Source organism: Ailuropoda melanoleuca, chromosome 14 (assembly GCF_002007445.2).
Source record: "Ailuropoda melanoleuca isolate Jingjing chromosome 14, ASM200744v2, whole genome shotgun sequence".
NCBI classification, from domain to species: domain Eukaryota; kingdom Metazoa; phylum Chordata; class Mammalia; order Carnivora; family Ursidae; genus Ailuropoda; species Ailuropoda melanoleuca.
In genome coordinates this window covers 41617924-41628745 of record NC_048231.1, presented here as the reverse complement: position 1 = coordinate 41628745, position 10822 = coordinate 41617924, and the positions used below count along the sequence as shown (strand labels likewise).

Here is a 10822-nt window from a genome sequence, read left to right as displayed (position 1 = left end):
GCTGGGGCGTCGTGGGTGAGGGGCTCTGCTGGCCGACGCCCAGGAGGAAAAACACAGCAGGGGGGCGGAGGGCCGGGGTGCCCCCAGGTTTATTAGTGTTGCATCAGCACCTTAAAACAGTCCACGTGGTCACTTTCGTGACGGATTAGAACGTGTTCCCCAAAGAGGCTATTTACATTAATCCTGTTTTCCATTTAAAAAGAAAAGCCTAGCAACAAGGACATNCTTAAAACAGTCCACGTGGTCACTTTCGTGACGGATTAGAACGTGTTCCCCAAAGAGGCTATTTACATTAATCCTGTTTTCCATTTAAAAAGAAAAGCCTAGCAACAAGGACATCCTAGAAGCGAAAAGATGCAGGATGAGNGTGGGCTGGGCGGGACTTGGGGGGACGCAGGGCCCCCCCCCCCCCCCCGACCTACAGGTCCAGGCCCCCCCTTGGTGGCCGCCAAGCCCAGCCCTCGGGCTCGCGCAGGCTCCTGCCGGGACAAGCTCTCCCACCTCCGCCCACGGAGGCCAGGTCTGGAAGGGGGCAAGGGGCAGGCAGAGGCGCGCAGGCAGCTGGCCCACAGAAGTGCATGGCCCCGTCTCCTAATGAAGCATGTGCTCCAGGACAAAGACGTCCAGACCCCAGAGAGTAGTCTGGTCTTCCCATCTGGGGGCGAGGACAGTGCAGCAAGGCTGCCCTCGGCCCCTCCTCCGAGCTGCAGACCTGACTGACTCGGGACCCCAGCCGCATGCCCTGAGGAGGCAGTGACCCAGGGGACGGACATGGCAGGAGCCAGGAAGCAGTGGGCCCCTACCTGGCCTGGGCCTTGCCCAGTTGTGGTGGGTGGCTTGCCCTTTGAGTCCCAAGTGACATCTGGTCACCCAATGGGTTGAGAACCCTTGCTCTGCCCGGGACCCACAGGCCTAACCACCCCCCCCACGTGCTGACAGCTGCGCGGCTCGGTCACGGATGGCTGTGGCTTCTGCAGCACCTTCCCTGGAGGGACAAAGTGCTTTTCCATGGATCCTGGGGACAGCTCCATGAGGTAGGCAGGGGAGATGTGATCATCCCTGTTTAGCCATTGGGGAAACCGAGGCACACAGGTGAGCGCAGCCCAGGTCTCTGAGGGAGTCACGGTGGCCGGGGCTGTGTGCATGACCTCCTGAGCCTGGGGACGGTGTGGCGGGTGGGCCCCATGGCACTTAGGAACAGGAGACTGCAGCCGGGCTCTGTAGGCCCAGGGGCATAGGTGCTGTGTGGCCTCCCCTTGTGCACGTGAGGACACAGCTATGGAAGTGGACTTGGGTGGGGGATAGTCCGAGGAGAGGGACGGCCCACAGCTAGAGTGGACGTGACCGCCCCCACTTTGGCCCCTTCCTCTATAGTCAGTTCTGCAGCTGGAAAGTGAAGTCAGGAGCCTACCTGGACCTCCTTCCTGCTGTGTGTGACTTTTGGAAAGGACCCTTGAGGACCAGTGACCAAGGCCCTGAGGCCCAGCGGCGGGAACCAGGGCAGGGAGACTCAAAGTCCCAGGGCCTGCTTCTGAGGGTAGGTGCTGGTGGATGCCACACAGGCCACCGGAGGTGCTGAGGCTCGGTGACCTGCACCCTGACTCCGTCCTTCCAAGCCAGGGCTCAGCTTAGGGCCCCTGGTCCCAGGATTTGTTAGGGAAGGAGTCTGGGCCCTCATGGGGAAGGTCCTCTGCCCACAGGCACCCTGAGGCAGGGCCATACACAAGGTCAGGCCCATGTCTTCCTGTTCCCTAACTAGCCCAGGGCCATTGGCCGTGAAGCTCAGACCCTGTACTGCCTTGGGGGAGGAAGCAAACGGGTAGGCCACAGGTAAGAAAAGCAGGCCATCGTTCATTCCCCTGGGGGCTGACCTGGCGGTGCCACAGGCTGTTGCTGAGGCTTGTCCTCTGGAAGAGTGAGAGTGGCCTGCATCCTGCCCTGCATTTGACATGGTGTTCTGAGCATAGCCTGTGTGGCCCCCTGGGTGGGCTACCAGGGTCCCAGGGCGACAGCTGCCAAAGGATGGGAACTGGTGGGTTCTTCCTGTGCAGAGTGGGGTGCAGGGTTGCGGGGGGAGCAGCGGGACCAGCCTGGACTCTTACTGCAGGTCAGGATGTCCCTTTCCTGCTGCGTGGGAAGGCAGCGGGCAGTGCTACCACCCAGGGTGGGACCCAAACCCGAAACCTTGGTCTAGGGAGCTTGGCCCAGAGGGACCAGGGCTCTGTGCCTCTTCAGGGTACCCCCAGCTGCACCTACAGGTCCAGTGGAGCCTGACCCCTGAGGTCAGGCTGTCCTGCCTGAGCTTTCACTGGCCACATAAGTGCTGCATGGGCCCAGACACCCCCCCAGCCAGCAGGTGGGAGGAGGAAGCCGAGCGGGCTGGGGCCAGCTGTAGGGGCCACTGTGCTTGCTAAGTCTGGGGCAGGGACAACCAGCAGAAGCATAGTGATGGCTCAAGAACAGCCAGAGGGAGAGTGAGGCGGGTGCTGGGGGGCTGGGACGCGGGATAGCACTGGCTGGCTCTGCCCCAGCCCCGGCGGCCGCTGGGACGTCGAAGAGCAATGTCTGTTTGGCAGCTACATTGTAACATGTATTTAAAAGCATTAAAAATGTCTGCTCCTGTAAAACCGCCGCTGCCCCGCGAGGCTGGAGTTTATTGGGAACCACACTGGGCGGCGCTGGGCGTCTGTTGGCGGCTGGGCGGCTGGGCCCGGGCTGCCCCGCCTCCATGTGCTGCTCAGGGCGCCCCCACAGGAGGCCTTCAGCCACCGGCCACCCAGCTGTGTGTCTGGGCACACGGGCAGCCCGCGGGTCTGTGCGGCCACCCGCCTGACCCCAGCTCCCTGAGGAAGCAGAGTCCTGGCTTTCAGGAAGGACAGGACGCAAAGGTGAGGACCCTTCTTGCTGGGGGGCTCGAGAGGTCCTGAGGCCAACACACCTTCTGTGATTCTCAAAGCTCAGTGCTGTCCGCCTGACCTCCCACCCCGACGGCACACCTGGGTCATGCGCAGAGCCGGGAACGGGCTCCGAGGTGGGGGAGCCTCCCCATGAGTGTCCAGGTTGAGAGCACATTCATACTTAAGACTGTTTCTCTTTGTGTTTTTAAGGGTCTCTGTAGTAAACTGAAATGTTAACAGAAAAGCAGCTGGGCCCTCCCGGCGCTCGCCGTCCAGGGCTTCGGGGCAGGGCTAGCAGGTGGACTTGGAGTGTCCGAAGATGCAGATGGGGAAGTGCTTCACGTGGGAAGACCACTGGGCCGCCAGCTGGAAGAACTTGACGTCGTTCCACTCCACACCGTCGATGAGGACTGTGAGGACAAGACCACCTGACCCACCTGCCCACTGAGCCCCAGCACCCCCGGGGACCCCAGGTGCCCGTGAGACACCTGCTGGTCAGTCCTCCCACTGCCCACCATCCCCTGGCTCCCGGCCACCTGTGGTGGCTAGCTTCTCCCTGATTTCAGGGACCTGCTCATCCACAGCCCTTCTGCCCCAGCAGAGGGTCTGCAAACTGGGTTCAAACACACTCCACTTAAACCACAGGACCAACTGAGGAAGGTGGGGCGGTTCTTGACCACAGTGGTCATTAGACTCCAACTCATGGGGAGAAAACCGTTTTGGGTTCCATATTCTGAATTAACTAGTTGCAGAGTAAGGTCTGAGATACATAAATCAATCTTAACAGAAAGGATTGAGAAATTATTTCTCAGAATTTAAAAAGCTGTCCTGTGCGTACAAATGCCTTATCCAAATGGGTTCGAACCACGGGGTACGCATTTCATAGCAAGACAGGTGTTTCCAGAGGTGAAGTTTAAGCAGCGCTCTGGCTTCCTCTGGCTCACTTCCATCAGGACCCGGGTCGAGGACACGCCTTCCAGCGGGCTCCCCGCTGAAGGAAGGACACCTGGACAAGTCCCCCCCCAGTCCTGGGCCCGTGGCCGCTCACCCCTCAGCATGTTCTGCTGGTGCTTGGCTGTGCAGATCAGACGGCTGATGCCCTCAATACACTGGCTCTTGGACTCCACGTCCTTGTCCTTGGTTTTCTTGGGCAGAAACATCACTAGGAGGGAAAGGGCTGCAGGGCTCAGCCACGGCCCTTGGAGCCCTGCTGTCCTGAGCCACCCACAGTGCACCGTGGCCAGAGCTGCCAGCCCTCCCGCCTGCCCAGGTGGCCTCTGCTCGTGGCCATGGTGCAAAGTGGCTCCCAGACCCGTGGCGACCTCGGGGCCTGCACAGCCACCCTTCCAGTTCCCCAACAGTCGGCCCACCCCCCACCTCACCCTTCTTGTTCTTCTCCTTGGTGACCACGGTCATGGACATGGTGGGCGTGGCCGCGGCCTCGCCACTGCTGGGCAGCCTGCTGACCTGGAGAGACCGGAAGGTGCACTTGAGCGTGTTTTTGGTGGCGGGCAGGTCCTTCTTCTCCACCTCTCTCTTCCTGTCTGCAGGCGGGGCTGCCGTCCAGTAATCCACCTGCAGCCCCATCAGCTCGGCGCCGACGCCCTGGCTGCAAAAGCAGAGGGGGCCTCACTCCTCTGTCCTCGCCTGGTGGCGGCACAGGCGGGAGGAGGTGCCAGCTGGCGTCTGCGCTGCCCACTGCCCGGGGGCTGCCTGCAGCGGCTAACCTGCGGAAGGGAGCCCCAGCCCTGGAGCCTACTGCAGTCAGTCCCTGGCCTCCGGGGACAGCCCAGTCTGCGCCTGTGGGTGGGCACGGTCGCAAAGCTGAGCTCACCCAGGAGCACGTGGTCCTGCCACCCGCCTGCTCTCTCGAGCCACCCCTTTGAGTCTGGAGGGCCAAGGTCAACCAGCCTCGTCTGAGGTGTGGCCCCATGGGAGTTGGGAGCAGCCCTAGGGTCCTGTGGCCCGTGGTGCTGTGGGGGAGTTCTGCTCATCAAAGACCCGAGGGGGGCTGGGAGGCGCTGCCGACCACCTCCCAGCTCCCACAGCTTCTACCCACGTCGTAGTCTCCCAGCCCGTCTGCGTGCGGAGTCCTCCGTTCACTTACTCTGTGTGGTTTCTGTCCCTAGTCTCCCAAGCCAGCCAGCACCTGTGCCACCCCACTGATGGGGCACCTGGCCCCAGCAAGCCCGTGTCTTCCCCATGGCTGCTCTGAGCACCTCCACTGGCCGGACCCTCAGCTTGCTGGCATCCCAGAGGTGCGGCCACGGCCACGGCCACGGCCACGAATACGAATGGTTCTCAGTGCTCTCTAACCCGAGGCCCTGCTGCATTGGGGCATGCTCGAGTCAAGATGGGGTGGGGCGCCTGCCTCGCACGGCCACGTTTACCTGGGGGAGGACAGGCCCCCGCTCACCGACGGGGAGGAAGGCGGGGTGGGTGAGGCCTCCTTGGCTGCGGGAGACGTGGACGGTGGGGTGGACGAGAGCACGCTGGAGCCCGAGGGGGCTGCGTCATCTGAGTCACCTTTGGGAAAGAGTTGGGCAGTGCTGAGCTCCCCTCTGCCTCTGCCCTCAGAGCAGCTGTGGGGGCAAGGAAGGAGCTGCCGGGCCTCCCACGGTGAGGCGTCCCTCCCCTTCCGGGCCCCAGGGCAGGGAGCAGGGGTTACCTGATGTGGCTGAGGACGGTTCCACTATTCCAACTTTCACCACCTGGAAGGCAATGGGATGCTGGCTCGCAGCAGCGTGCGAAGTTGCCAGCCCTCCCTCCTGCGCGCTGGGGCTCCAGACAGATGCCGAGTGCTGTGTCCCCGCGGATGCCAGGCTGCCATAACCCCCATCCCCAGAGCTCCTGGGCTGGAGCAGGGTCCCAGTTCTTCCTGTCCTTGCAGCAGAGCTGAGCCCAGGGCAGCTACTGCCCACATGGTCAGCCAGGACATGGGCCGTGGCCCGGGACCCTCCCACCGCATGGCTGTGTGGGTTAAGTGGCACAGGGCTGCAGAAGCATGCTCTGTGGCCATCCTGCACGCCAGGAAGGGGGCACAGGGCCCACACTCCGGCCCTCACCAAACCGTGAGCCTGTGGCTGCCTGGCCAGGTGTGAGGGACCCCTGCCCAGCTAGGGGCCTGCACAAGGCGCCATGTGGGCTGACTGCTGTGGGAGCCATGTAAAACTGAACAAATAAAATGACAACTTATGTCTCAGTTATGTGGGTGCTTCAAGTGTCCACAGAGGCTTTGGAGCTGCTGCACCAACGGGTCAGGACCCTTTGATCACTACAGAAATTTCCCCGAGACAGGCTGCCCTGGACTAATTCAGTCTCAGGAGGGCCACTAGCTGCCCTGACGCCCGGCCAGGGTAAACGATGGCATGGACGTCCTGCTCTGCCTGGTGGCCCCGTCTGCCAGACTGCCTGTGGCTCTCACAGCAGATGCCGGGGCTGCAGGTCACGCAGCGAGGTTCCTGGCTCGGCTAGGAAAACTTGGGGCAGTGGCCCAGCCGGCATGGAGTAGCTGTTAATCCTCAGCCGTAGGAGAAAGACAAACGTCCCAATTTATAAACCACGCTCCCAGCTGAGCAGGCTGGCGTAGGAGGCACCCCTTCCTGTCCTAAAGGACAGAAGCGCCCCTTTGCCCCATCCCGTGGGACCTGTCCCGAGACCCTGCCGACCCTGGGCACCCACCCACCACTGAGTCTGACACAGCCCGTGTGCCCAGGATGTGCTGAGCACTGAGCCCTCGCCTCCAGGTGAGTGGTCCGTGTGCACCTGTCAGCCCCGAGGAGAGCTGGGGGCAGTCACCACCTCTGGGCCTAGCCCTACTCAACATGGGACGGAAACAATGAGCTTTGAGATGGGGGTGTGATTTAAAGGAGTCCTCAGCTCAAATTGGTGAACATATCAAGTTAACGCAAAACCAGACATTATAAAAGACAGTTTGGCAAGCTGATCGTTTCCCATGCAGGTAAAGCTAGCCACGTGGGAGGAATGCCTCGGGTCAGGCCAGAGCCCCACCAGAGAAGTACTCACCCCTACGAAGGGAATGAACTTCTGAGAGGACTCTTCATCAGGACTATGGATAAGAAACACAGACAGTTACCTCTCACTCCACCAGGCAGGCAGCATCTGGGGCCTCACGCCACCCAGGCCATGCCCACACCCACCCCTGCAGTGCCTGGCCTGGCCCTCCAACCCTCAGCTCAGCTCTCTGCAGCTGAGGTCAAGAGACCTGTGGGAAGCCATGCAGAAGCCCAGCTTCTCCAGCCCAGGGGCCTGGTGTCCAGGGCCGACTGCCTCTCTCTAGACCTGCAGGCCTCCATTTCCACTCAGCCCCAAGACAACAGCTTGCTGCACGTGCCCCAGGACCCCCCAGGGGACAGTCTGGGCTTCCTCCAGCAATCGGGGGTGACCGAAAGCCAGGGTGTGGTTTTCTCCCAGGCAGTCCAGGTAAAGTCCGTGCCAGCCAGAGATGGGGCAGGGGCAGGTCCCGGGCCTCGGGCCTCGGGGATGGGGTGCACACACTACGCTTTGGCACAATGCCACGCCAAGAGCAGCCTGAAGGTGAGACTGAGGCTTCGGGGCCGTGCTGCCGTAGGCGGCCAGCCAGCGCTGGCGGCCGTGAGGTTCTGTCTGGACTGGGCACCGCGTGTCTTTTAGCAGAGCTCGGCTTCCCTGGTATCGCTGGTGAAGGCCTCCGTGTCAGAGGGCCCTTGGGGGCAGGGGGATGTAGGCAGCAGCCAAGGGGACGCAAACCACCGTCTGAGCTCCATGGGCCAGGCCAGTCCTGCAGCTCATCTCTGCAGCTGGCTATGCAATGACTGGTCTCCACCTCGGGGCCGGGGTGGGGCCTGAGTGGCTCTCCTGGTGGGGGACGGGGTGCTCGGGCACCAGGCTCCCCTGCTGCCTGTAAGAGCATCTCCTGGCCTTTGGGGAAATCCGGCGGCAGGGCCAGTCCTGGGCCACCTGGGCCTCCTGTGACTTGCCCCGGCTTCCTCGGTTCTCAGGCTGTCCTCCCAGCTCTGCTGCCTCCTGTCCCCGAACGCCGAACGCCGGGGCTTGATGTCACAGAGCTAGTCTTCTGCCGGGCTCTGCTGTGCCATGTTGGCTGGGATGGTGCCCCCAGGCACAAGGCCACTCGGGGAGAAGCCTGGGCAGCACCCGCCCCCCCCCAGGGGCTTGCAGCAGCTCCAGCCCTGCGCTTGTGGGGATGGAGGCAGGTGCCTGGCCTGCACTCCCCCGGAAATGTGCGCCCGGCCAGCACAGAAGGCACCCGGGGTACCCAAGGCCGTCCCAGCAGGAGGCACTGTCCTCGCCTGGCGGCACCACCCGCAAGAGGACACAGCGGCTAGCAGGCCCCTGGATGTCACCTGGACATGGGGACCCATGGCCTCTGCCCCAGCACCACCCATCACACCTCTGAGGAGGACCTGGCAAATGTTTTTGGATAAAAGAACCTACAGATTTGGGCTGTCCTGCTGAAAATGGCCAAATCCCCAGCCTTTCTGACCTGAGGGGAACAGAGGTTATCCACAGATAACACAGCAATTGGCACCCTGTGCCCAGGCAGGCTTTCGCATGCAAGGTCCTCATGGGGCCCCCAGCCCAGGGCAGGGGAGGCTCCAACCCTCACAGGCCCAGGACCCTCCCCATGAGCAGCACGCAGGGAGGCAGACAAGGGCTTGGGGGGGCCACCACACAGGGGTGCTGCCGGACTCTGAGAAGCCAAGCGGAGCCTCTGGCCATGCAGACAACATTCAGCACTCGATACGCGCCCAGCGGGACAGGGGTGACACCGGCTTGCCGCTGAGACCTCACCACTAAACTCTGGACGCGGAGGGAGCACACGTTGTGGGCGGGACAGAACCCCTAAGGCTCACGCACGTGGCTCTGTGGTGGGGGCCCCTGGCCCTCTGGCTCATGAGACCGCGCGGGGAAAGCACAGACGTGCCTCAGTTCAACACTGGGAGCACGGAGCTGGGGGTGCTGAGGGCCTGGTGCCCTGGACGTCCCCCTCCCCCCGCCCCCAGGGAGCTGGTGTGGCCTGACGTCAGGCCGGGAGCTGCATGCAGCGTAGACCGTCCCTGCAGGTGCTCTCACAGGGGGCTGGGGGAGATAGGGCCCCAATGGCTATGTCCACTGCCCACCCTCTCCTGGGTCTCCTGAGTCCTCTGTCCTCTGTCAAGCAGACAAAGGTGACTTGCTGACCTCCTGGTCCTGGGCCCTAAGGGTGGCCAACACACTGGGCCTCCCTGGGGCCGTGCCCCAGGTGCTGGTGTCACCGCTGTGACGCAGAGGTGGAGGCAGGAGGCACGGGACAAGGGCCAGGGTCCCCTTAAGCCCTGGCTGGAGAGACGAGAGGCTGCTGCCAGTCGGCAAAGCGGGCTGCAGGCGTCCGCAGCATGGCACCTGGGGCGGCTCGAGCAGTCACGGGACACACCACGGCTGGTCTTTCTTAAGCTCACAAAGGCTTGTTTAGCAGGACCACAGAGGAGCGTGACCCCTGCTCCTGGTCTGTCCCAGCGTCCCACAAGGATGCTGCCTGGGGCCTGGCGACCCTGGGTGGAGCAGTGCCCTGAGGGGGAACACTGGCAGGCAGGCTGCCAGGACAGGAAAGGGGAACCCCAAACAAAAGGGCAGCTCTGGGGGCGGCCCGGAGCGTGGTTCCCAACGTGGAGGTCTCCAAGAGTGGACCCGCCAGGGGGTGAAAAAGCCCTTCATTGCACGTGGGGGTCTTAGCGGTCTGACCGCCTGTCCAGTTGAGCCAAGAAACTGAGCTGGGAAACGCTCTCTGCCGCTCTCTGTAACCCTGGGCGCGGGGCCCAGAGCCAGGCTCAGAGTGCGTGCCGTCCGGCGGGCCCCCCACCCTTTGGCCTGCACACCCCTACAGGCAGAATCAGCAGCAATGAGGCCCTTGGGAGGTGCCGAGCCCGGGAGCCGGGGCAGCAGGTACAACGCGCTGGGACAAAAGTCCACACACTCCTCACAGAGGAGCTCAACTTGGCTGCTTCCTCAACTCAAACTCCGGACTGCGATGGACAGAGGACAGCCTGCCCGCTGTGACGTCCAGCCCTTAGACCTGGGCGGGGGCCGGATGGTACCTGGCTTGGGGCGCCCACCCACCTGACGCTCGGCTGGAGGGGCCTGCCTGACCTGCTCATACTGCTAAACAGCTCTAAAGACCAGCCTGGGGACACAGGGGCGCAGACCCAGGGACAGCGGTACCTGAGGGTAAAGTCAAAATGAAAGTTCTTTTTCCTTTTCAGAAAGCCACCAAAAGAGAAAACACAGACATGTTATTACGTGCTCAGGACGCACGTCCCGGCGTGGCATCGCTGCCCAGCTTCCGGCTCGGGGCCAGCGTGGCTGTCGCGCAGGAGACCGGCGCATTGAGCTGGACCAGCCGCTGGACCAGACATGCCCCTGAATTTCCTATCTCCCACACCAGGAGAGCCGGGGAGCGTCCCGCAGATGGGAGCAGAGACGTGTAGCCTCGTCCGACTGGCCTGGTCCCTCCAGCCCACCCTCCCTGCACTGGCCCTCTGCCCTCGCAGGCCTGGCAGCCAGACCTCTGCCTGGCCTCGGGGATGGCCCCCACTCCTGCCCGCTGTCCTGCCCAGGGTCAGGGTGAGAACGTGTCTCCGGACCCGGGAAGCCCAGGAGGTTCAAGGAGCCTGGGCCTGCGTTCCCGTGAGTGAGTCACTGCTGGGAGGGGACCGTGTGACAGGTGTTCCCTTAATTTTTATTATGGGAAATTCCGACATACAAAACAGAGAAAACTTGAGCAGCTCCTTCTACTCAGAGGAGGACCTGGGGCTTCCAGGCCCACTCACAGCGTCCCCCCCAAGCCCAGCTCGGGTTCTGTCCCTTGGCCAACCAGGTTTGTCCCTGATCTCCATCCCAAGAAGCCCCCTGCCCCAGGTGCTGCCTGA

The 10822-nt window shown here is 62.8% G+C and overlaps 1 protein-coding gene across 7 annotated transcripts in view; it reads right to left on the bottom strand.

Annotated features, from left to right (window-relative positions):
- Positions 1 to 2622: 2622 nt before the first annotated feature.
- PACS2 (phosphofurin acidic cluster sorting protein 2) overlaps positions 2623 to 10822 on the bottom strand; it is a 55158-nt gene continuing 46958 nt past the window's right edge. For 4 of the 7 annotated variants that reach the window (XM_034643328.1, XM_034643323.1, XM_034643324.1 and 1 more), the window contains 7 exons: positions 10116 to 10148; positions 6924 to 6966; positions 5566 to 5608; positions 5288 to 5423; positions 4280 to 4506; positions 3946 to 4059; positions 2623 to 3307 (listed from right to left, as the gene is read on the bottom strand). In XM_034643328.1, coding sequence (XP_034499219.1) covers positions 3189 to 3307; positions 3946 to 4059; positions 4280 to 4506; positions 5288 to 5423; positions 5566 to 5608; positions 6924 to 6966; positions 10116 to 10148 — 715 coding nt within the window. In that variant the 3' untranslated portion in view covers positions 2623 to 3188. Of the gene's footprint in view, positions 3308 to 3945; positions 4060 to 4279; positions 4507 to 5287; positions 5424 to 5565; positions 5609 to 6923; positions 6967 to 10115; positions 10149 to 10822 lie in introns of those variants that run through there. The other 3 variants (XM_034643325.1, XM_034643327.1, XM_034643329.1) reach the window with 2 other exon arrangements.